This window comes from Pelophylax lessonae, assembly GCF_965119305.1.
Source record: "Pelophylax lessonae genome assembly, chromosome: 6".
Lineage (NCBI taxonomy): Eukaryota > Metazoa > Chordata > Amphibia > Anura > Ranidae > Pelophylax > Pelophylax lessonae.
Genome location: NC_138773.1, coordinates 50,977,703 through 51,004,147, shown reverse-complemented (window position 1 = coordinate 51,004,147; position 26,445 = coordinate 50,977,703). Strand labels below are relative to the sequence as shown.

General features: G+C 45.2%; 1 protein-coding gene across 1 annotated transcript in view; it reads right to left on the bottom strand.

The window, feature by feature from the left end:
- LOC309557339 (NXPE family member 4-like) overlaps window positions 1-26,445 on the bottom strand; it is a 158,876-nt gene that overhangs the window by 32,712 nt on the left and 99,719 nt on the right. The window contains exon 2 of the mRNA XM_082260015.1: window positions 20,611-20,710. Within this exon, the coding sequence (XP_082116141.1) occupies window positions 20,611-20,694 (84 nt within the window). The 5' untranslated portion in view covers window positions 20,695-20,710. The remainder of the gene's footprint in view (window positions 1-20,610; window positions 20,711-26,445) is intronic.

Below are 26,445 nucleotides of genomic sequence, written 5' to 3'. Positions count from 1 at the left end.
TTGAATAATCAAAGCATTGTCTGGGTGGGTAGTGACCTGAGTCACCTAGGCTTGTCTAGGTGACTAGTTAGGTTACTGTTTAGGCCCCGTTCACACTGGGGCGGCGCTACTTGCCGGGGCGACCTCATAGGTCGCGTTGCGCTGCTCGCACCGCGACCTCGGAGCAGCCGGCACGGACTTCATAACATTGAAGTCTATGCAGGTCGCCCCAAAGAAGCTCCGGACCCTTTTTCTAAGTCGGAGCGACTTGTGTCGCTCCTATTAGAACAGGTCCGCAGCTTCTCTATGGAAGGCGACCTACGGCGACCTGTCAGGCGACCAGGTCGCCTGACAGGTCGCCCCAGTGTGAACGGGGGCTAAATAAGATTACTGCTTATGTTTATGTTAGTTGTTCCTTCGCTATGTTAAATATCCCACTATTTGCATAACGTCATCAAGCTCTAACCTAATTTTGTGTGGTATACAGTATCTCACAACAGTGAGTACACCCCTCACATTTTTGTAAATATTTTATTCTATCTTTTCATGTGACAACACTGAAGAAATGACACTTTGCTACAATGTAAAGTAGTGAATGTACAGCTTGTATAACAGTGTAAATTTGCTGTTCCCTCAAAATAACTCAACACACAGCCATTAATGTCTAAACCGCTGGCAACTAAAGTGAGTACACCCCTAAATAAAAATGTCCAAATTGGGCCCAAAGTGTCAATATTTTGTGTGGCCATAATTATTTTCTAGCACTGCACTAACCCTCTTGAGTATGGAGTTCACCAGAGCATCACAGGTTGCCACTGAAGTCCTCTTCCACTCCTCCATGATGACATCACAGAGCTGGTGGATGTTAGAGACCTTGCGCTCCTCCACCTTCCGTTTGAGGATGCCCCCACAGATGCTCAATAGGGTTTAGGTCTGGAGACATGCTTGGCCAGTCCATCACCTTTACCCTCAGCTTCTTTCACAAGGCAGTGGTCATCTTGGAGGTGTGTTTGGGGTCATTATGTTGGAATACTGCCCTGCGGCTCAGTCTTCGAAGGGAGGGGATCATGAACTGTAGCTCCCCAGTGTTGGCAGCACTAATTTAGCCCCAGACCATGACACTCCCACCACCATGCTTGACTGTAGGTAAGACACACTTGTCTTTGTACTCCTCACCTGGTTGCTGCTACACGCGCTTGACACCATCTGAACCAAATAATTTTTTCTTGGTCTCATCAGACCACAGGACATGGTTCCAGTAATCTATGTCCTTAGTCTGCTTGTCTTCGGCAAACTATTTACGGGCTTTCTTTTGCATCATCCTTAGAAGAGGCTTCCTTCTGGGATAATAGTCATGCAGACCAATTTGATGCAGTGTGCGGCGTATGGTCTGAGTACTGACAGGCTGCCCCCCACCCCTTCAACTCTGCTGCAATGCTGGCAGCACTCATACATCTATTTACCAAAGGCAACCTCTGGACATGACGCTGAGCACGTGCACTCAACTTCTTCGGTCGACCATGGTGAAGCCTGTTCTGAGTGGAACTTGTCCTGTTAAACCGCTGTATGGTCTTGGCCACTGTGCTGCAGCTTAGTTTCAGGGTTTTGGCAATCTTCTTATAGCCTAGGCCATCTTTATGTAGAGCAACAATTCTTTTTTTCAGATCCTCAGAGAGTTCTTGGCCATGAGGTGCCATGTTGAACTTCCAGTGACTAGTATGAGAGAGTGAGAGTGATAACGCCAAATTTAACACACCTGCTCCCCATTCACACCTGGGACCTTGTAACACTAATGAATCACATGACACCGAGGAGGGGGAATGGCTAATTGGGCCCAATTTGGACATTTTGACTTAGGAGTGTACTCACTTTTGTTGCCAGCGGTTTAGACATTAATGGCTGTGTTAAGTTATTTTGAGGGGACAGGGAATTCATACTGTTATACAAACTATATATTGACTACTTTTCTTGTCACATGAAAAAATATATAAAAATATTTACAAAAATGTGAGGGGTGTACTCACTTTTGTGAGATACTGTATATATATTCTGTGTGCGTTTACAATAAAGAGAGTTCCAGTTTGCACCTAAGCTAGTGTCGTCTAGACCTTGGGTACAATCTTCAGCTATAATACCTGATTCCTGGTTCCAGAGTAGAGGAAGCTGTATACTGAAGGAAGCACCCAAGAGGGGTGCCAAGTGGTCCATCACAGTTACTATGCACAGTCAAAAAAAAAAAAAAAGAGAGGGAAGGTACCCTCTCAGAAATGTTGCTATAGGAAGAGCTCACAGGGATTGATTGGTGAAAAACAAGATATAACCTTTATTAAAGAATTTGGTGCTAAACATACAAAAATACAAATAGTTCAATATGGACTCATGGATAAAAAACTACCTTGTCGCTGTGTGGAACTTGGTAGCTAATTGCCGACCCCTGGGATCGGTATCGGTTGTGCATGAAGTACTGATGCACTAACCTCGCCTAGCACCTGTGGCACCTGCTGGGGTACTGTTTTGAGGCTTACACTGGGGAGAGAGTGACATATGAAAAGACATAATTTGCGTCACTACTTCAATCAACCCTATGAGTGGGAGTGTCTTCTGTTCTGTGTCAAGTACATGTAAAAGTGATATGCCTCTAGAGGCTTGCAACATGTATAGGTATGACTGGCAGAAAACTAAAAAGCCTACTCTATATTGCCAGGGACCATTAATGTTCGGGTGACGTTTTATGCTCTGTGCACACCCAAAGGAAATATAAACGTATAGAGCATGTCACATAGATATATGAACAGTGGAAAGGGTGGCCACCCAACATGTGGAGAGTTGCTGGTGTCCTGTGGTGATCTTAAAGACCGTTCAGCACGTTTGTAATAATGGAAGGATTAGTCCAGCAAAAAGAGGGGGGGGGTGGTCTTGGTGTAGGGACCACCGATGATGCAGGGGGCACGGATGAGATCTCACTGGATCCACAGTGTGTGGGGGCAGTAGAGCGTGTGTAGGGCTTCAATCAAAACCGGTGGTGCACGGAGGGAGCAGATAAATACCAAGACTGAGGAGATATTACCATGGCCAATGAGGGTCCAGGGTGTACCTGTTCTGTTGTAAGTGTAGTGACATTGATCAGGAAAGGGGGCCCACTTAATCAGAGGTAAAAGGGCTTATTGGCAGTGATCTATCCAAGGTCCTGGTTCCGTCCAGCCAGGTTGTGTCACCTATATTGTCTGTACAGGGGGATCGTGCTGCTTGCCTTACCTCTCTGATTTGCTCCGTGGTGGAGTGGGAAAGTCCAGTGCCTCTGATCAATATCTACTCACGGTGGATGGTGTATCTCGTCTTGTCCCTTGCAGTGGAATGCTCACACTGGCCCGTGCTCAAACCTCACCGAGTGCAGCCGGTATGTTCTCTTTCTGCGGTGCTCCGTCACAGTGTATGAGATGCCGCCGCTCCTGCGGCGCCGCTTGCTCTGGCGTCCCACGTGACTGTGCCGTGCTGGTCCTCTGGGAGGTAGGTAGGCCTCCTACAGTGCCTGTCAGGTGTTAGCGTCGACCGTTGACTTTGTACTCCTCACCTGGTTGCTGCTACACGCGCTTGACACCATCTGAACCAAATAATTTTTTCTTGGTCTCATCAGACCACAGGACATGGTTCCAGTAATCTATGTCCTTAGTCTGCTTGTCTTCGGCAAACTATTTACGGGCTTTCTTTTGCATCATCCTTAGAAGAGGCTTCCTTCTGGGATAATAGTCATGCAGACCAATTTGATGCAGTGTGCGGCGTATGGTCTGAGTACTGACAGGCTGCCCCCCACCCCTTCAACTCTGCTGCAATGCTGGCAGCACTCATACATCTATTTACCAAAGGCAACCTCTGGACATGACGCTGAGCACGTGCACTCAACTTCTTCGGTCGACCATGGCGAAGCCTGTTCTGAGTGGAACTTGTCCTGTTAAACCGCTGTATGGTCTTGGCCACTGTGCTGCAGCTTAGTTTCAGGGTTTTGGCAATCTTCTTATAGCCTAGGCCATCTTTATGTAGAGCAACAATTCTTTTTTTCAGATCCTCAGAGAGTTCTTGGCCATGAGGTGCCATGTTGAACTTCCAGTGACTAGTATGAGAGAGTGAGAGTGATAACGCCAAATTTAACACACCTGCTCCCCATTCACACCTGGGACCTTGTAACACTAATGAATCACATGACACCGAGGAGGGGGAATGGCTAATTGGGCCCAATTTGGACATTTTGACTTAGGGGTGTACTCACTTTTGTTGCTAGCGGTTTAGACATTAATGGCTGTGTTAAGTTATTTTGAGGGGACAGGAAATTCATACTGTTATACAAACTATATATTGACTACTTTACATTGTAGCAAAGTGTCATTTGCTCAGTCTTGTCACATGAAAAAATATATAAAAATATTTACAAAAATGTGAGGGGTGTACTCACTTTTGTGAGATACTGTATATATATTCTGTGTGCGTTTACAATAAAGAGAGTTCCAGTTTGCACCTAAGCTAGTGTCGTCTAGACCTTGGGTACAATCTTCAGCTATAATACCTGATTCCTGGTTCCAGAGTAGAGGAAGCTGTATACTGAAGGAAGCACCCAAGAGGGGTGCCAAGTGGTCCATCACAGTTACTATGCACAGTCAAAAAAAAAAAAGAGAGGGAAGGTACCCTCTCAGAAATGTTGCTATAGGAAGAGCTCACAGGGATTGATTGGTGAAAAACAAGATATAACCTTTATTAAAGAATTTGGTGCTAAACATACAAAAATACAAATAGTTCAATATGGACTCATGGATAAAAAACTACCTTGTCGCTGTGTGGAACTTGGTAGCTAATTGCCGACCCCTGGGATCGGTATCGGTTGTGCATGAAGTACTGATGCACTAACCTCGCCTAGCACCTGTGGCACCTGCTGGGGTACTGTTTTGAGGCTTACACTGGGGAGAGAGTGACATATGAAAAGACATAATTTGCGTCACTACTTCAATCAACCCTATGAGTGGGAGTGTCTTCTGTTCTGTGTCAAGTACATGTAAAAGTGATATGCCTCTAGAGGCTTGCAACATGTATAGGTATGACTGGCAGAAAACTAAAAAGCCTACTCTATATTGCCAGGGACCATTAATGTTCGGGTGACGTTTTATGCTCTGTGCACACCCAAAGGAAATATAAACGTATAGAGCATGTCACATAGATATATGAACAGTGGAAAGGGTGGCCACCCAACATGTGGAGAGTTGCTGGTGTCCTGTGGTGATCTTAAAGACCGTTCAGCACGTTTGTAATAATGGAAGGATTAGTCCAGCAAAAAGAGGGGGGGGGTGGTCTTGGTGTAGGGACCACCGATGATGCAGGGGGCACGGATGAGATCTCACTGGATCCACAGTGTGTGGGGGCAGTAGAGCGTGTGTAGGGCTTCAATCAAAACCGGTGGTGCACGGAGGGAGCAGATAAATACCAAGACTGAGGAGATATTACCATGGCCAATGAGGGTCCAGGGTGTACCTGTTCTGTTGTAAGTGTAGTGACATTGATCAGGAAAGGGGGCCCACTTAATCAGAGGTAAAAGGGCTTATTGGCAGTGATCTATCCAAGGTCCTGGTTCCGTCCAGCCAGGTTGTGTCACCTATATTGTCTGTACAGGGGGATCGTGCTGCTTGCCTTACCTCTCTGATTTGCTCCGTGGTGGAGTGGGAAAGTCCAGTGCCTCTGATCAATATCTACTCACGGTGGATGGTGTATCTCGTCTTGTCCCTTGCAGTGGAATGCTCACACTGGCCCGTGCTCAAACCTCACCGAGTGCAGCCGGTATGTTCTCTTTCTGCGGTGCTCCGTCACAGTGTATGAGATGCCGCCGCTCCTGCGGCGCCGCTTGCTCTGGCGTCCCACGTGACTGTGCCGTGCTGGTCCTCTGGGAGGTAGGTAGGCCTCCTACAGTGCCTGTCAGGTGTTAGCGTCGACCGTTGACTTTGTACTCCTCACCTGGTTGCTGCTACACGCGCTTGACACCATCTGAACCAAATAATTTTTTCTTGGTCTCATCAGACCACAGGACATGGTTCCAGTAATCTATGTCCTTAGTCTGCTTGTCTTCGGCAAACTATTTACGGGCTTTCTTTTGCATCATCCTTAGAAGAGGCTTCCTTCTGGGATAATAGTCATGCAGACCAATTTGATGCAGTGTGCGGCGTATGGTCTGAGTACTGACAGGCTGCCCCCCACCCCTTCAACTCTGCTGCAATGCTGGCAGCACTCATACATCTATTTACCAAAGGCAACCTCTGGACATGACGCTGAGCACGTGCACTCAACTTCTTCGGTCGACCATGGCGAAGCCTGTTCTGAGTGGAACTTGTCCTGTTAAACCGCTGTATGGTCTTGGCCACTGTGCTGCAGCTTAGTTTCAGGGTTTTGGCAATCTTCTTATAGCCTAGGCCATCTTTATGTAGAGCAACAATTCTTTTTTTCAGATCCTCAGAGAGTTCTTGGCCATGAGGTGCCATGTTGAACTTCCAGTGACTAGTATGAGAGAGTGAGAGTGATAACGCCAAATTTAACACACCTGCTCCCCATTCACACCTGGGACCTTGTAACACTAATGAATCACATGACACCGAGGAGGGGGAATGGCTAATTGGGCCCAATTTGGACATTTTGACTTAGGAGTGTACTCACTTTTGTTGCCAGCGGTTTAGACATTAATGGCTGTGTTAAGTTATTTTGAGGGGACAGGGAATTCATACTGTTATACAAACTATATATTGACTACTTTTCTTGTCACATGAAAAAATATATAAAAATATTTACAAAAATGTGAGGGGTGTACTCACTTTTGTGAGATACTGTATATATATTCTGTGTGCGTTTACAATAAAGAGAGTTCCAGTTTGCACCTAAGCTAGTGTCGTCTAGACCTTGGGTACAATCTTCAGCTATAATACCTGATTCCTGGTTCCAGAGTAGAGGAAGCTGTATACTGAAGGAAGCACCCAAGAGGGGTGCCAAGTGGTCCATCACAGTTACTATGCACAGTCAAAAAAAAAAAAAAAGAGAGGGAAGGTACCCTCTCAGAAATGTTGCTATAGGAAGAGCTCACAGGGATTGATTGGTGAAAAACAAGATATAACCTTTATTAAAGAATTTGGTGCTAAACATACAAAAATACAAATAGTTCAATATGGACTCATGGATAAAAAACTACCTTGTCGCTGTGTGGAACTTGGTAGCTAATTGCCGACCCCTGGGATCGGTATCGGTTGTGCATGAAGTACTGATGCACTAACCTCGCCTAGCACCTGTGGCACCTGCTGGGGTACTGTTTTGAGGCTTACACTGGGGAGAGAGTGACATATGAAAAGACATAATTTGCGTCACTACTTCAATCAACCCTATGAGTGGGAGTGTCTTCTGTTCTGTGTCAAGTACATGTAAAAGTGATATGCCTCTAGAGGCTTGCAACATGTATAGGTATGACTGGCAGAAAACTAAAAAGCCTACTCTATATTGCCAGGGACCATTAATGTTCGGGTGACGTTTTATGCTCTGTGCACACCCAAAGGAAATATAAACGTATAGAGCATGTCACATAGATATATGAACAGTGGAAAGGGTGGCCACCCAACATGTGGAGAGTTGCTGGTGTCCTGTGGTGATCTTAAAGACCGTTCAGCACGTTTGTAATAATGGAAGGATTAGTCCAGCAAAAAGAGGGGGGGGGTGGTCTTGGTGTAGGGACCACCGATGATGCAGGGGGCACGGATGAGATCTCACTGGATCCACAGTGTGTGGGGGCAGTAGAGCGTGTGTAGGGCTTCAATCAAAACCGGTGGTGCACGGAGGGAGCAGATAAATACCAAGACTGAGGAGATATTACCATGGCCAATGAGGGTCCAGGGTGTACCTGTTCTGTTGTAAGTGTAGTGACATTGATCAGGAAAGGGGGCCCACTTAATCAGAGGTAAAAGGGCTTATTGGCAGTGATCTATCCAAGGTCCTGGTTCCGTCCAGCCAGGTTGTGTCACCTATATTGTCTGTACAGGGGGATCGTGCTGCTTGCCTTACCTCTCTGATTTGCTCCGTGGTGGAGTGGGAAAGTCCAGTGCCTCTGATCAATATCTACTCACGGTGGATGGTGTATCTCGTCTTGTCCCTTGCAGTGGAATGCTCACACTGGCCCGTGCTCAAACCTCACCGAGTGCAGCCGGTATGTTCTCTTTCTGCGGTGCTCCGTCACAGTGTATGAGATGCCGCCGCTCCTGCGGCGCCGCTTGCTCTGGCGTCCCACGTGACTGTGCCGTGCTGGTCCTCTGGGAGGTAGGTAGGCCTCCTACAGTGCCTGTCAGGTGTTAGCGTCGACCGTTGACTTTGTACTCCTCACCTGGTTGCTGCTACACGCGCTTGACACCATCTGAACCAAATAATTTTTTCTTGGTCTCATCAGACCACAGGACATGGTTCCAGTAATCTATGTCCTTAGTCTGCTTGTCTTCGGCAAACTATTTACGGGCTTTCTTTTGCATCATCCTTAGAAGAGGCTTCCTTCTGGGATAATAGTCATGCAGACCAATTTGATGCAGTGTGCGGCGTATGGTCTGAGTACTGACAGGCTGCCCCCCACCCCTTCAACTCTGCTGCAATGCTGGCAGCACTCATACATCTATTTACCAAAGGCAACCTCTGGACATGACGCTGAGCACGTGCACTCAACTTCTTCGGTCGACCATGGCGAAGCCTGTTCTGAGTGGAACTTGTCCTGTTAAACCGCTGTATGGTCTTGGCCACTGTGCTGCAGCTTAGTTTCAGGGTTTTGGCAATCTTCTTATAGCCTAGGCCATCTTTATGTAGAGCAACAATTCTTTTTTTCAGATCCTCAGAGAGTTCTTGGCCATGAGGTGCCATGTTGAACTTCCAGTGACTAGTATGAGAGAGTGAGAGTGATAACGCCAAATTTAACACACCTGCTCCCCATTCACACCTGGGACCTTGTAACACTAATGAATCACATGACACCGAGGAGGGGGAATGGCTAATTGGGCCCAATTTGGACATTTTGACTTAGGAGTGTACTCACTTTTGTTGCCAGCGGTTTAGACATTAATGGCTGTGTTAAGTTATTTTGAGGGGACAGGGAATTCATACTGTTATACAAACTATATATTGACTACTTTTCTTGTCACATGAAAAAATATATAAAAATATTTACAAAAATGTGAGGGGTGTACTCACTTTTGTGAGATACTGTATATATATTCTGTGTGCGTTTACAATAAAGAGAGTTCCAGTTTGCACCTAAGCTAGTGTCGTCTAGACCTTGGGTACAATCTTCAGCTATAATACCTGATTCCTGGTTCCAGAGTAGAGGAAGCTGTATACTGAAGGAAGCACCCAAGAGGGGTGCCAAGTGGTCCATCACAGTTACTATGCACAGTCAAAAAAAAAAAAAAAGAGAGGGAAGGTACCCTCTCAGAAATGTTGCTATAGGAAGAGCTCACAGGGATTGATTGGTGAAAAACAAGATATAACCTTTATTAAAGAATTTGGTGCTAAACATACAAAAATACAAATAGTTCAATATGGACTCATGGATAAAAAACTACCTTGTCGCTGTGTGGAACTTGGTAGCTAATTGCCGACCCCTGGGATCGGTATCGGTTGTGCATGAAGTACTGATGCACTAACCTCGCCTAGCACCTGTGGCACCTGCTGGGGTACTGTTTTGAGGCTTACACTGGGGAGAGAGTGACATATGAAAAGACATAATTTGCGTCACTACTTCAATCAACCCTATGAGTGGGAGTGTCTTCTGTTCTGTGTCAAGTACATGTAAAAGTGATATGCCTCTAGAGGCTTGCAACATGTATAGGTATGACTGGCAGAAAACTAAAAAGCCTACTCTATATTGCCAGGGACCATTAATGTTCGGGTGACGTTTTATGCTCTGTGCACACCCAAAGGAAATATAAACGTATAGAGCATGTCACATAGATATATGAACAGTGGAAAGGGTGGCCACCCAACATGTGGAGAGTTGCTGGTGTCCTGTGGTGATCTTAAAGACCGTTCAGCACGTTTGTAATAATGGAAGGATTAGTCCAGCAAAAAGAGGGGGGGGGTGGTCTTGGTGTAGGGACCACCGATGATGCAGGGGGCACGGATGAGATCTCACTGGATCCACAGTGTGTGGGGGCAGTAGAGCGTGTGTAGGGCTTCAATCAAAACCGGTGGTGCACGGAGGGAGCAGATAAATACCAAGACTGAGGAGATATTACCATGGCCAATGAGGGTCCAGGGTGTACCTGTTCTGTTGTAAGTGTAGTGACATTGATCAGGAAAGGGGGCCCACTTAATCAGAGGTAAAAGGGCTTATTGGCAGTGATCTATCCAAGGTCCTGGTTCCGTCCAGCCAGGTTGTGTCACCTATATTGTCTGTACAGGGGGATCGTGCTGCTTGCCTTACCTCTCTGATTTGCTCCGTGGTGGAGTGGGAAAGTCCAGTGCCTCTGATCAATATCTACTCACGGTGGATGGTGTATCTCGTCTTGTCCCTTGCAGTGGAATGCTCACACTGGCCCGTGCTCAAACCTCACCGAGTGCAGCCGGTATGTTCTCTTTCTGCGGTGCTCCGTCACAGTGTATGAGATGCCGCCGCTCCTGCGGCGCCGCTTGCTCTGGCGTCCCACGTGACTGTGCCGTGCTGGTCCTCTGGGAGGTAGGTAGGCCTCCTACAGTGCCTGTCAGGTGTTAGCGTCGACCGTTGACTTTGTACTCCTCACCTGGTTGCTGCTACACGCGCTTGACACCATCTGAACCAAATAATTTTTTCTTGGTCTCATCAGACCACAGGACATGGTTCCAGTAATCTATGTCCTTAGTCTGCTTGTCTTCGGCAAACTATTTACGGGCTTTCTTTTGCATCATCCTTAGAAGAGGCTTCCTTCTGGGATAATAGTCATGCAGACCAATTTGATGCAGTGTGCGGCGTATGGTCTGAGTACTGACAGGCTGCCCCCCACCCCTTCAACTCTGCTGCAATGCTGGCAGCACTCATACATCTATTTACCAAAGGCAACCTCTGGACATGACGCTGAGCACGTGCACTCAACTTCTTCGGTCGACCATGGCGAAGCCTGTTCTGAGTGGAACTTGTCCTGTTAAACCGCTGTATGGTCTTGGCCACTGTGCTGCAGCTTAGTTTCAGGGTTTTGGCAATCTTCTTATAGCCTAGGCCATCTTTATGTAGAGCAACAATTCTTTTTTTCAGATCCTCAGAGAGTTCTTGGCCATGAGGTGCCATGTTGAACTTCCAGTGACTAGTATGAGAGAGTGAGAGTGATAACGCCAAATTTAACACACCTGCTCCCCATTCACACCTGGGACCTTGTAACACTAATGAATCACATGACACCGAGGAGGGGGAATGGCTAATTGGGCCCAATTTGGACATTTTGACTTAGGGGTGTACTCACTTTTGTTGCTAGCGGTTTAGACATTAATGGCTGTGTTAAGTTATTTTGAGGGGACAGGAAATTCATACTGTTATACAAACTATATATTGACTACTTTACATTGTAGCAAAGTGTCATTTGCTCAGTCTTGTCACATGAAAAAATATATAAAAATATTTACAAAAATGTGAGGGGTGTACTCACTTTTGTGAGATACTGTATATATATTCTGTGTGCGTTTACAATAAAGAGAGTTCCAGTTTGCACCTAAGCTAGTGTCGTCTAGACCTTGGGTACAATCTTCAGCTATAATACCTGATTCCTGGTTCCAGAGTAGAGGAAGCTGTATACTGAAGGAAGCACCCAAGAGGGGTGCCAAGTGGTCCATCACAGTTACTATGCACAGTCAAAAAAAAAAAAGAGAGGGAAGGTACCCTCTCAGAAATGTTGCTATAGGAAGAGCTCACAGGGATTGATTGGTGAAAAACAAGATATAACCTTTATTAAAGAATTTGGTGCTAAACATACAAAAATACAAATAGTTCAATATGGACTCATGGATAAAAAACTACCTTGTCGCTGTGTGGAACTTGGTAGCTAATTGCCGACCCCTGGGATCGGTATCGGTTGTGCATGAAGTACTGATGCACTAACCTCGCCTAGCACCTGTGGCACCTGCTGGGGTACTGTTTTGAGGCTTACACTGGGGAGAGAGTGACATATGAAAAGACATAATTTGCGTCACTACTTCAATCAACCCTATGAGTGGGAGTGTCTTCTGTTCTGTGTCAAGTACATGTAAAAGTGATATGCCTCTAGAGGCTTGCAACATGTATAGGTATGACTGGCAGAAAACTAAAAAGCCTACTCTATATTGCCAGGGACCATTAATGTTCGGGTGACGTTTTATGCTCTGTGCACACCCAAAGGAAATATAAACGTATAGAGCATGTCACATAGATATATGAACAGTGGAAAGGGTGGCCACCCAACATGTGGAGAGTTGCTGGTGTCCTGTGGTGATCTTAAAGACCGTTCAGCACGTTTGTAATAATGGAAGGATTAGTCCAGCAAAAAGAGGGGGGGGGTGGTCTTGGTGTAGGGACCACCGATGATGCAGGGGGCACGGATGAGATCTCACTGGATCCACAGTGTGTGGGGGCAGTAGAGCGTGTGTAGGGCTTCAATCAAAACCGGTGGTGCACGGAGGGAGCAGATAAATACCAAGACTGAGGAGATATTACCATGGCCAATGAGGGTCCAGGGTGTACCTGTTCTGTTGTAAGTGTAGTGACATTGATCAGGAAAGGGGGCCCACTTAATCAGAGGTAAAAGGGCTTATTGGCAGTGATCTATCCAAGGTCCTGGTTCCGTCCAGCCAGGTTGTGTCACCTATATTGTCTGTACAGGGGGATCGTGCTGCTTGCCTTACCTCTCTGATTTGCTCCGTGGTGGAGTGGGAAAGTCCAGTGCCTCTGATCAATATCTACTCACGGTGGATGGTGTATCTCGTCTTGTCCCTTGCAGTGGAATGCTCACACTGGCCCGTGCTCAAACCTCACCGAGTGCAGCCGGTATGTTCTCTTTCTGCGGTGCTCCGTCACAGTGTATGAGATGCCGCCGCTCCTGCGGCGCCGCTTGCTCTGGCGTCCCACGTGACTGTGCCGTGCTGGTCCTCTGGGAGGTAGGTAGGCCTCCTACAGTGCCTGTCAGGTGTTAGCGTCGACCGTTGACTTTGTACTCCTCACCTGGTTGCTGCTACACGCGCTTGACACCATCTGAACCAAATAATTTTTTCTTGGTCTCATCAGACCACAGGACATGGTTCCAGTAATCTATGTCCTTAGTCTGCTTGTCTTCGGCAAACTATTTACGGGCTTTCTTTTGCATCATCCTTAGAAGAGGCTTCCTTCTGGGATAATAGTCATGCAGACCAATTTGATGCAGTGTGCGGCGTATGGTCTGAGTACTGACAGGCTGCCCCCCACCCCTTCAACTCTGCTGCAATGCTGGCAGCACTCATACATCTATTTACCAAAGGCAACCTCTGGACATGACGCTGAGCACGTGCACTCAACTTCTTCGGTCGACCATGGCGAAGCCTGTTCTGAGTGGAACTTGTCCTGTTAAACCGCTGTATGGTCTTGGCCACTGTGCTGCAGCTTAGTTTCAGGGTTTTGGCAATCTTCTTATAGCCTAGGCCATCTTTATGTAGAGCAACAATTCTTTTTTTCAGATCCTCAGAGAGTTCTTGGCCATGAGGTGCCATGTTGAACTTCCAGTGACTAGTATGAGAGAGTGAGAGTGATAACGCCAAATTTAACACACCTGCTCCCCATTCACACCTGGGACCTTGTAACACTAATGAATCACATGACACCGAGGAGGGGGAATGGCTAATTGGGCCCAATTTGGACATTTTGACTTAGGAGTGTACTCACTTTTGTTGCCAGCGGTTTAGACATTAATGGCTGTGTTAAGTTATTTTGAGGGGACAGGGAATTCATACTGTTATACAAACTATATATTGACTACTTTTCTTGTCACATGAAAAAATATATAAAAATATTTACAAAAATGTGAGGGGTGTACTCACTTTTGTGAGATACTGTATATATATTCTGTGTGCGTTTACAATAAAGAGAGTTCCAGTTTGCACCTAAGCTAGTGTCGTCTAGACCTTGGGTACAATCTTCAGCTATAATACCTGATTCCTGGTTCCAGAGTAGAGGAAGCTGTATACTGAAGGAAGCACCCAAGAGGGGTGCCAAGTGGTCCATCACAGTTACTATGCACAGTCAAAAAAAAAAAAAAAGAGAGGGAAGGTACCCTCTCAGAAATGTTGCTATAGGAAGAGCTCACAGGGATTGATTGGTGAAAAACAAGATATAACCTTTATTAAAGAATTTGGTGCTAAACATACAAAAATACAAATAGTTCAATATGGACTCATGGATAAAAAACTACCTTGTCGCTGTGTGGAACTTGGTAGCTAATTGCCGACCCCTGGGATCGGTATCGGTTGTGCATGAAGTACTGATGCACTAACCTCGCCTAGCACCTGTGGCACCTGCTGGGGTACTGTTTTGAGGCTTACACTGGGGAGAGAGTGACATATGAAAAGACATAATTTGCGTCACTACTTCAATCAACCCTATGAGTGGGAGTGTCTTCTGTTCTGTGTCAAGTACATGTAAAAGTGATATGCCTCTAGAGGCTTGCAACATGTATAGGTATGACTGGCAGAAAACTAAAAAGCCTACTCTATATTGCCAGGGACCATTAATGTTCGGGTGACGTTTTATGCTCTGTGCACACCCAAAGGAAATATAAACGTATAGAGCATGTCACATAGATATATGAACAGTGGAAAGGGTGGCCACCCAACATGTGGAGAGTTGCTGGTGTCCTGTGGTGATCTTAAAGACCGTTCAGCACGTTTGTAATAATGGAAGGATTAGTCCAGCAAAAAGAGGGGGGGGGTGGTCTTGGTGTAGGGACCACCGATGATGCAGGGGGCACGGATGAGATCTCACTGGATCCACAGTGTGTGGGGGCAGTAGAGCGTGTGTAGGGCTTCAATCAAAACCGGTGGTGCACGGAGGGAGCAGATAAATACCAAGACTGAGGAGATATTACCATGGCCAATGAGGGTCCAGGGTGTACCTGTTCTGTTGTAAGTGTAGTGACATTGATCAGGAAAGGGGGCCCACTTAATCAGAGGTAAAAGGGCTTATTGGCAGTGATCTATCCAAGGTCCTGGTTCCGTCCAGCCAGGTTGTGTCACCTATATTGTCTGTACAGGGGGATCGTGCTGCTTGCCTTACCTCTCTGATTTGCTCCGTGGTGGAGTGGGAAAGTCCAGTGCCTCTGATCAATATCTACTCACGGTGGATGGTGTATCTCGTCTTGTCCCTTGCAGTGGAATGCTCACACTGGCCCGTGCTCAAACCTCACCGAGTGCAGCCGGTATGTTCTCTTTCTGCGGTGCTCCGTCACAGTGTATGAGATGCCGCCGCTCCTGCGGCGCCGCTTGCTCTGGCGTCCCACGTGACTGTGCCGTGCTGGTCCTCTGGGAGGTAGGTAGGCCTCCTACAGTGCCTGTCAGGTGTTAGCGTCGACCGTTGACTTTGTACTCCTCACCTGGTTGCTGCTACACGCGCTTGACACCATCTGAACCAAATAATTTTTTCTTGGTCTCATCAGACCACAGGACATGGTTCCAGTAATCTATGTCCTTAGTCTGCTTGTCTTCGGCAAACTATTTACGGGCTTTCTTTTGCATCATCCTTAGAAGAGGCTTCCTTCTGGGATAATAGTCATGCAGACCAATTTGATGCAGTGTGCGGCGTATGGTCTGAGTACTGACAGGCTGCCCCCCACCCCTTCAACTCTGCTGCAATGCTGGCAGCACTCATACATCTATTTACCAAAGGCAACCTCTGGACATGACGCTGAGCACGTGCACTCAACTTCTTCGGTCGACCATGGCGAAGCCTGTTCTGAGTGGAACTTGTCCTGTTAAACCGCTGTATGGTCTTGGCCACTGTGCTGCAGCTTAGTTTCAGGGTTTTGGCAATCTTCTTATAGCCTAGGCCATCTTTATGTAGAGCAACAATTCTTTTTTTCAGATCCTCAGAGAGTTCTTGGCCATGAGGTGCCATGTTGAACTTCCAGTGACTAGTATGAGAGAGTGAGAGTGATAACGCCAAATTTAACACACCTGCTCCCCATTCACACCTGGGACCTTGTAACACTAATGAATCACATGACACCGAGGAGGGGGAATGGCTAATTGGGCCCAATTTGGACATTTTGACTTAGGGGTGTACTCACTTTTGTTGCTAGCGGTTTAGACATTAATGGCTGTGTTAAGTTATTTTGAGGGGACAGGAAATTCATACTGTTATACAAACTATATATTGACTACTTTACATTGTAGCAAAGTGTCATTTGCTCAGTCTTGTCACATGAAAAAATATATAAAAATATTTACAAAAATGTGAGGGGTGTACTCACTTTTGTGAGATACTGTATATATATTCTGTGTGCGTTTACAATAAAGAGAGTTCCAGTTTGCACCTAAGCTAGTGTCGTCTAGACCTTGGGTACAATCTTCAGCTATAATACCTGATTCCTGGTTCCAGAGTAGAGGAAGCTGTATACTGAAGGAAGCACCCAAGAGGGGTGCCAAGTGGTCCATCACAGTTACTATGCACAGTCAAAAAAAAAAAAGAGAGGGAAGGTACCCTCTCAGAAATGTTGCTATAGGAAGAGCTCACAGGGATTGATTGGTGAAAAACAAGATATAACCTTTATTAAAGAATTTGGTGCTAAACATACAAAAATACAAATAGTTCAATATGGACTCATGGATAAAAAACTACCTTGTCGCTGTGTGGAACTTGGTAGCTAATTGCCGACCCCTGGGATCGGTATCGGTTGTGCATGAAGTACTGATGCACTAACCTCGCCTAGCACCTGTGGCACCTGCTGGGGTACTGTTTTGAGGCTTACACTGGGGAGAGAGTGACATATGAAAAGACATAATTTGCGTCACTACTTCAATCAACCCTATGAGTGGGAGTGTCTTCTGTTCTGTGTCAAGTACATGTAAAAGTGATATGCCTCTAGAGGCTTGCAACATGTATAGGTATGACTGGCAGAAAACTAAAAAGCCTACTCTATATTGCCAGGGACCATTAATGTTCGGGTGACGTTTTATGCTCTGTGCACACCCAAAGGAAATATAAACGTATAGAGCATGTCACATAGATATATGAACAGTGGAAAGGGTGGCCACCCAACATGTGGAGAGTTGCTGGTGTCCTGTGGTGATCTTAAAGACCGTTCAGCACGTTTGTAATAATGGAAGGATTAGTCCAGCAAAAAGAGGGGGGGGGTGGTCTTGGTGTAGGGACCACCGATGATGCAGGGGGCACGGATGAGATCTCACTGGATCCACAGTGTGTGGGGGCAGTAGAGCGTGTGTAGGGCTTCAATCAAAACCGGTGGTGCACGGAGGGAGCAGATAAATACCAAGACTGAGGAGATATTACCATGGCCAATGAGGGTCCAGGGTGTACCTGTTCTGTTGTAAGTTTAGTGACATTGATCAGGAAAGGGGGCCCACTTAATCAGAGGTAAAAGGGCTTATTGGCAGTGATCTATCCAAGGTCCTGGTTCCGTCCAGCCAGGTTGTGTCACCTATATTGTCTGTACAGGGGGATCGTGCTGCTTGCCTTACCTCTCTGATTTGCTCCGTGGTGGAGTGGGAAAGTCCAGTGCCTCTGATCAATATCTACTCACGGTGGATGGTGTATCTCGTCTTGTCCCTTGCAGTGGAATGCTCACACTGGCCCGTGCTCAAACCTCACCGAGTGCAGCCGGTATGTTCTCTTTCTGCGGTGCTCCGTCACAGTGTATGAGATGCCGCCGCTCCTGCGGCGCCGCTTGCTCTGGCGTCCCACGTGACTGTGCCGTGCTGGTCCTCTGGGAGGTAGGTAGGCCTCCTACAGTGCCTGTCAGGTGTTAGCGTCGACCGTTGACTTTGTACTCCTCACCTGGTTGCTGCTACACGCGCTTGACACCATCTGAACCAAATAATTTTTTCTTGGTCTCATCAGACCACAGGACATGGTTCCAGTAATCTATGTCCTTAGTCTGCTTGTCTTCGGCAAACTATTTACGGGCTTTCTTTTGCATCATCCTTAGAAGAGGCTTCCTTCTGGGATAATAGTCATGCAGACCAATTTGATGCAGTGTGCGGCGTATGGTCTGAGTACTGACAGGCTGCCCCCCACCCCTTCAACTCTGCTGCAATGCTGGCAGCACTCATACATCTATTTACCAAAGGCAACCTCTGGACATGACGCTGAGCACGTGCACTCAACTTCTTCGGTCGACCATGGCGAAGCCTGTTCTGAGTGGAACTTGTCCTGTTAAACCGCTGTATGGTCTTGGCCACTGTGCTGCAGCTTAGTTTCAGGGTTTTGGCAATCTTCTTATAGCCTAGGCCATCTTTATGTAGAGCAACAATTCTTTTTTTCAGATCCTCAGAGAGTTCTTGGCCATGAGGTGCCATGTTGAACTTCCAGTGACTAGTATGAGAGAGTGAGAGTGATAACGCCAAATTTAACACACCTGCTCCCCATTCACACCTGGGACCTTGTAACACTAATGAATCACATGACACCGAGGAGGGGGAATGGCTAATTGGGCCCAATTTGGACATTTTGACTTAGGGGTGTACTCACTTTTGTTGCTAGCGGTTTAGACATTAATGGCTGTGTTAAGTTATTTTGAGGGGACAGGAAATTCATACTGTTATACAAACTATATATTGACTACTTTACATTGTAGCAAAGTGTCATTTGCTCAGTCTTGTCACATGAAAAAATATATAAAAATATTTACAAAAATGTGAGGGGTGTACTCACTTTTGTGAGATACTGTATATATATTCTGTGTGCGTTTACAATAAAGAGAGTTCCAGTTTGCACCTAAGCTAGTGTCGTCTAGACCTTGGGTACAATCTTCAGCTATAATACCTGATTCCTGGTTCCAGAGTAGAGGAAGCTGTATACTGAAGGAAGCACCCAAGAGGGGTGCCAAGTGGTCCATCACAGTTACTATGCACAGTCACACCATATTCCGTGTGCACCAGTTTTAGGAAATTTCAATGAAAATCTATTTACACCGCCTCCATTGACTTTTATATTGGCAACTCGTGTAAGTAGATGGTACTGGTGGTGCCCTAGTAATTTCCCTCCTGGCTTGTTAGAGTCAAAAGTAGTTCAAGTTCCATAAGGAGACAAATGTGGAGAAGATAAGGGAAAAAAAGGTGGAGCCAAACCATCTCCAACTCCTGGAATTAGCCCGTGATCACAAGGTTTGTGAAGACAATTGTGGATAATTAAAGTGAAACTTCAGTTAATTTTTTCTTTTTGTATTAGATACAGCAGAGATGGGTTGGAACACTCGTCAAGTTTTTACTACTGTTCACTTAGGTTTTAAAGACTTAATGTAAAACCCTATGTAGAAGCAAATAAGAAAGATTAAACATTTTTTTTTAAAGATTAAAACATTAAAAGAATTTTATACTAGGGAAATCTGGGCCTACTTTACTCAAAAATAACATACCACATTTTTCTTGGGGAGAAATGCCAATTTAAACAGATACTTAAGCAGGGTATACATGTATCCTGCTGAATCGGAAGAATTTCAATGTGTGTGTATCTTTCTCTGTTCTGTTAGATGGTCCTGCTGGAAAACCGAACAGCACTCGAACAGCGCTTGTAGCCAATGGCTCCAGTGCTGATCTGTGTATTCCAGAGATGTATAGTAACTAAGTAGAACTACTGTACTTAAGTACCGAAAGGCGGTAGCTGTACTTTCCTAGAGTAGAATTTTTTTCTCCTACTTTCACTTTTACTTCACTACATTTTTTCGATGATTTCAATACTTCTACTCCGATATTTTTTTTTTGTGCTGCATAGTTACTCGTTACAATTATAAAAATTACCACTGCCAGAACAGTAGATGGCAGGTTTCATGAAGCTCAAAACATGTGTATTATCAGCGCATACGAAAATAAATGCTACTGTATGTATAAATAAAAGCTGCATTTGAAATAATAAAAAACAATATGATGTTCAAACTTTTGACTTCTTTCTTTAATAACTACATAACACAGTACTTGTACTTTTACTTTCAGTACTTGAGTAGCAAATTTTTTTAAAAAACTACTTGCAATACTTAAGTACAAAAAATGTTGAATACTTTAGTACTTCTACTCAAGTCACTTTTTGATCGAGCACTTCCACTTCTACTCAAGTCACTCTTTGATCGAGCACTTCTACTTTTACTCAAGTATGGGTTTTGAGTACTTTATACAACTCTGGTGTATTCTAACGGGGGTGAGGGTGGGGGGGATTGTCCTGCTGTCAGAATACAATAGCAGGGGAGATTTCTGCATCCACCTCTCATGTGGATGAGTGAATCTGTCAGGTTCTTTTTGTTTAACCCGCTGACCAGCCTCTGCTATTTACATGAGCTACATTAAACTAATAATAATTTCTTTCATGAAAGGCACTCACTTGGGAAAGAGTCAGCTTTATATACCGTAGATAACCACAGACTTGCTGCATTCTATTCATTTATATACAAAAAAGTTCACCTGAAATTGGGTCCTGTGCCATCCATAGCTCACAAGTAACAATGTGATTAGTAGAACTGCAAGATGCCGTATGTTTATGGCCATTGGTGCCTTGAAAAGTCTACCAGGAGAAAAGAAAGAAGGTTATTCATGGATAAAGAAGGGAAACAAGAGAAAAAGGGGGGGGGGGGAGAGATGAGGAGGGAAAAAAAGAAAAGTGAGGAGGGGGAGAAGAATAAAAAGGATGGGAGAGGAGAAGAAGGCAGAGGAGAGTAGGGGAGGAAAAAAGAGGAGAAGAAATTCGAAGGGAGGACAGGAGAGGAAAGGAAAAGAGAAGGGGCAGGGAAGGGGAAGAGACTTGAGAGGGTGGGAGAGGAGAGTAGGGAAGAAGAAATTAGAAGGAATGGGAGGGCAGGGAGGAAAGGGAAGGGCAGGGAATGGGATGAGATTTGAAAGTGTAGCGCTATTTTGGTCACTTTTGGTGGCAACTGGGGTATGATGATGCCACCTGTGTAGTATTTAGGAGCAGAGTATATAATCTGTGTGATCAGGACAGGATTTATAGTAAGCGCCAGTGCCTCCACTCAATCAGGGCTTGTGATTAGCAAGTGAAATCCCAATTGAGAAAACATATCCATAAAGACAATAATCCACACAGCAGAGTGTTTAAGGCCCCGTTCACACTGGGGCGATCCGACTTCCAGGGGCGACCTCCGAGGTCGCGGTGCGAGCAGCGCGCCGTGACCTCGGAGCGGCCGGCACGGACTTCATAACATTGAAGTCTATGACGGTCGCTCCGGGTCGCCCCAAAGAAGCTCCGGACCCTTTTTCTAAGTCGGAGCGACTTGTGTCGCTCCTATTAGAACGGGTCCGCAGCTTCCCTATGGAAGGCGACCTACGGCCATGTATTGAAGAAATAACATTCAGTAAGCCATACATAAGATATTTTCCTCAGGAACATGAAATCATCAGCAGTGTCTCTGTGTGTCTCAGTGAGGGGATGTTACAGCACTTACAGTCTGTTCTCCAGCAGGAAAATGTCTGTGTCTCCTCATGTCTCTCTTTTCCCCAGTCTTACCCAGAAATCCTTGTTCTGCCCTTTTTAATGCCTCATCTTTCTTGCAGACAGAGAAAGAGAACACAGCAGCCATATTGACAAAGGGCAAAAACAAACACTGCATAACAGGAATACACACTTGAAAGATGGGCAAAGAAATTATTACATCACTACAAAAGGATGTGAGAGGAGTGTAGGGGAGGAGAAAAGGGAAATAATGAGAAGGAGAGGAGAAGAAATGAGAGGGGGGGGCAGGGGAGGGAAGAGAGAGAGGAGAAAAGAGAAAAAATGAGAAGGAAGGGGAGGGCAGGAAAGAAAATATGCAGGGAATCTTTGAGATGTGAAAAGATGGGAGAGGAGGGGAGGAGAAAAGGAGGAGAAAAAATTAGAGGAAAGGGAAGAGAGGAGAGGAGAAGGAGAGGAGGAGGAGAAACAGGGAAGAGGAGAAGCAAGGAAAAGGAGAGGAGGAGGAGAGGAGGAGAGGAGGAGAAAAGAGGAGAAGAATGAGAAGGAAGGAGAGGAGAGGCTAAGAAAGGGAAGATGAGGAAAATCGATAGAAATTCAAGGAAAAGTTTCTGAACGTTTAAGAGTGGGTTTCAAAGTTGCCCCTAACCTAGTTCACACTCAGAAATGTGGTTTTCTTTGGATCAGTGTAGGCAAATTTGGTTTGACCATGCAGAATTTTATTTTGCAGAATTTTCTTCCCCCGCCCCCCACTTTTTTTTTCTCCTGCTTTGGAATAATATTCTTTCTGAGAATTAGATAATAATTTGTTTCTGAATTGCTATATATGTTGATATTCCCATTACTATGCCTATAGTGAACATATCATCTTGACCGTTGCACTATGTGCTTTTCATATGTTTCAATCTAGCCCACTCAGGCGGAGATAGCTGTGAACCGTAACTATGCTATGGTATAATTATAGTATAACCAGAATGTGATGATCTTGCCAATCTCCAATGTAACAACATTGTTTGATATGTTTTTGTACTATTTTGTACCTTGTTTGCTGAAACAACTTTTTAATAAAAAATGGTTGAAAATGGAAAAAAAGGGAAAGGAAAAAGAGAAGAGACAAGAAAGGAATGTTCAAATAAAAACAAACCAACTTCATCCTGGGCAACAGAATTCCTCTTTAATTTTGTGACTACCCTAAATTGATAAACACTGAAAGGTTGCCATTTTTGCTTGCACTGCCACTGATGCCACCCTTTTATCTATATTTACATGATAAATAATTATTATGATTTTAAATAAAATAACCCACACTGTGTTAATGTAGGCTGTAAGCCTGTGTCTATGGGCTTTTGTTTGCTTCAAACGGGTTGAAGGAGTCTAAAATGCAGATTAGAAGGAGGTCAGCTGCAGGTCAAATGCATCTGAATTATCGCTGAATGATCTCAAACTGATGCCATCAACACAAGCCCAAAGTTTGTGATTACAGGCCCTTATAACTAGGGATGATCAAACTTTTCAAAAGTTTGGTTCGACCAGAACACCTGAACTTCCCGAAAGTTCGGGTCCAGATTCCAGAACCCTATTGAAATCAATGGGACCCGAACTTCGGTAATCAAAAGACACCATTTTGAAGCCCTAAAACCCAATAAATGCCCCTAAAAAGTGCCTAGGGTTCTGGGTCATGCCCGAGGGACTATTAATCACACAAAAAAAAGTTCTTAAAAATTGTCATTTTTGATAGAGAGCCAATTATTGAAAAAATTATTAAAAAAAAAAAAAAAGAGATTTCTTTGGATTTAGTGTCTGGGGGGTCTAAAAAGTGTACCTGTGAAGTTTCAGCACCGAGGGAGTACTGGCGCAAAAAAAATCGAAGGATAACCATCAATAAAAACCATCTATAAGAACCATGTAAGACAAATGGAAGAACTATAAATGCATGGCACATAGAGAGTCCATAAAGTCCATCAAAAAAACAGCAGGTCTGTAAACACTTGAAGGCTGCTCTGTCACAAGTGAAGAAGATGAACTTGCAGAGAGCTATGGGAGAAAGACAGGCGCCACTCTAAGTGTAATATGACTCGTGTTTATTGGAAATTCAACACACTACATACTCACAATCGTGTAAGTAAAAACAGCAATGGATATTCATCCAAGGAGTACGATAAGTCCGGGTGCCTCTGCAGAAGAATCTGACTGGTCCGCTGTGGAGATCCGTTGAAGCCGGTGTAAGACGGCGTATCCCAGACCCAGGGGACACTCTCAGAGCTTCCGGCGGCCTACTTCCGGCTTGGGCGTGGAGCGTGATGATGTCACTTCATCACGCTCCACGCCCAAGCCGGAAGTACGCCGCCGGAAGCTCCGACAGTGTCCCCTGGGTCCGGGATACACCGTCTTACACCGGCTTCAACGGATCTCCACAGCAGACCAGTCAGATTCTTCTGCAGAGGCACCCGGACTTATCGTACTCCTTGGATGAATATCCATTGCTGTTTTTACTTACACGATTGTGAGTATGTAGTGTGTTGAATTTCCAAAAAAAAAAACGAGTCATATTACACTTAGAGTGGCGCCTGTCTTTCTCCCATAGCTGTGAAGTTTCAGCTCTGTAGCATGTCCAGAACCAGAAAAAAAAGATAATTTTTCTTAGAATTTTTATTAGCCCAGGGATGGGGTTCCGCTGCTTTCAAACCTGGGCGTTTTTGTTTCAGGCGTTAATTGGGCATTTTCTGGGCGTCTTTGGAGTCAGGCATGACATCTGAACTTCTGTATAGGGGTATATATACACACACACATATATGTATATATACACATACACACATATATAGATGTGAAAGTAGCGGAACCCCATTCCTGCGCTAATGAAATTATTTGCAGGGATGGGTTCCGCTCCTATCACACCTATATGTGTGTATGTGTATATATACATATATGTGTGTGTGTATATATATACCCCTATACAGAAGTTTAGATGTTATGCCTGCCTCCAAAGACGCCCAAAAAATGCCCAATAAACGCCTGCAACAACACACCTGGGCGTTTTTGTTGCAGCCTTTTATTGGGCATTTTTTGGGCGTCTTTGGAGTCAGGCATGACATCTGAACTTCTGTATAGGGGTATATATACAGTGGGTACGGAAAGTATTCAGACCCCCTTAAATTTTTCACTCTTTGTTATATTGCAGCCATTTGCTAAAATCATTTAAGTTCATTCTTCTTCCTCATGAATGTACACATAGCACCCCATACTGACAGAAAAACACAGAATTGTTGACATAGTTGCAGATTTATTAAAAAAGAAAAACTGAAATATCACATGGTCCTAAGTATTCAGACCCTTTGCTGTGACACTCATATATTTAACTCAGGTGCTTTCCATTTCTTCTGATCATTCTTGAGATGGTTCTACACCTTCATTTGAGTCCAGCTGTGTTTGATTATACTGATTGGACTTGATTAGGAAAGCCACACACCTGTCTATATAAGACCTTCCAGATCACAATGCATGTCAGAGCAAATGAGAATCATGAGGTCAAAGGAACTGCCTGAAGAGCTCAGAGACAGAATTGTGGCAAGGCACAGATCTGGCTAAGGTTACAAAAAGATTTCTGCTGCACTTAAGGTTCCTAAGAGCACAGTGGCCTCCATAATCCTCAAATGGAAGACGTTTGGGACGACCAGAACCCTTCCTAGAGCTGGCCGTCCGGCCAAACTGAGCTATCGGGGGAGAAGAGCCTTGGTGAGAGAGGTAAAGAAGAACCCAAAGATCACTGTGGCTGAGCTCCAGAAATGCAGTCAGGAGATGGGAGAAAGTTGTAGAAAGTCAACCATCACTGCAGCCCTCCACCAGTCGGGGCTTTATGGCAGAGTGGCCCGACGGAAGCCTCTCCTCAGTGTAAGACACATGAAAGCCCGCATGGAGTTTACTAAAAAACACCTAAAGGACTCCAAAATGGTGAGCAATAAGATTCTCTGGTCTGATGAGACCAAAATAGAACTTTTTGGCCTTAATTCTAACCGGTATGTGTGGAGAAAACCAGGCACTGCTCATCACCTGTCCAATACAGTCCCAACAGTGAAGCATGGTGGTGGCAGCATCATGCTGTGGGGGTGTTTTTCAGCTGCAGGGACAGGACGACTGGTTGCAATCGAGGGAAAGATGAATGCGGCATAGTACAGGGATATCCTGGACAAAAACCTTCTCCAGAGTGCTCTGGACCTCAGACTGGGCCGAAGGTTTACCTTCCAACAAGACAATGACCCTAAGCACACAGCTAAAATAACGAAGGAGTGGCTTCACAACAACTCCGTGACTGTTCTTGAATGGCCCAGCCAGAGCCCTGACTTAAACTCAATTGAGCATCTCTGGAGAGACCTAAAAATGGCTGTCCACCAACGTTTACCATCCAACCTGACAGAACTGGAGAGGATCTGCAAGGAGGAATGGCAGAGGATCCCCAAATCCAGGTGTAAAAGACTTGTTGCATCTTTCCCAAAAAGACTCTTGCCTGTATTAGATCAAAAGGGGGCTTCTACTAAATACTGAGCAAAGGGTCTGAATACTTAGGACCATGTGATATTTCAGTTTTTCTTTTTTAATAAATCTGCAACAATGTCAACAATTCTGTGTTTTTCTGTCAGTATGGGGTGCTATGTGTACATTCATGAGGAAGAAGAATGAACCTAAATGATTTTAGCAAATGGCTGCAATATAACAAAGAGTGAAAAATTTAAGGGGGTCTGAATACTTTCCGTACCCACTGTATACACACACACATATATGTATATATACACATACACACATATAGGTGTAAAAGTAGCGGAACCCCATCCCTGCGCTAA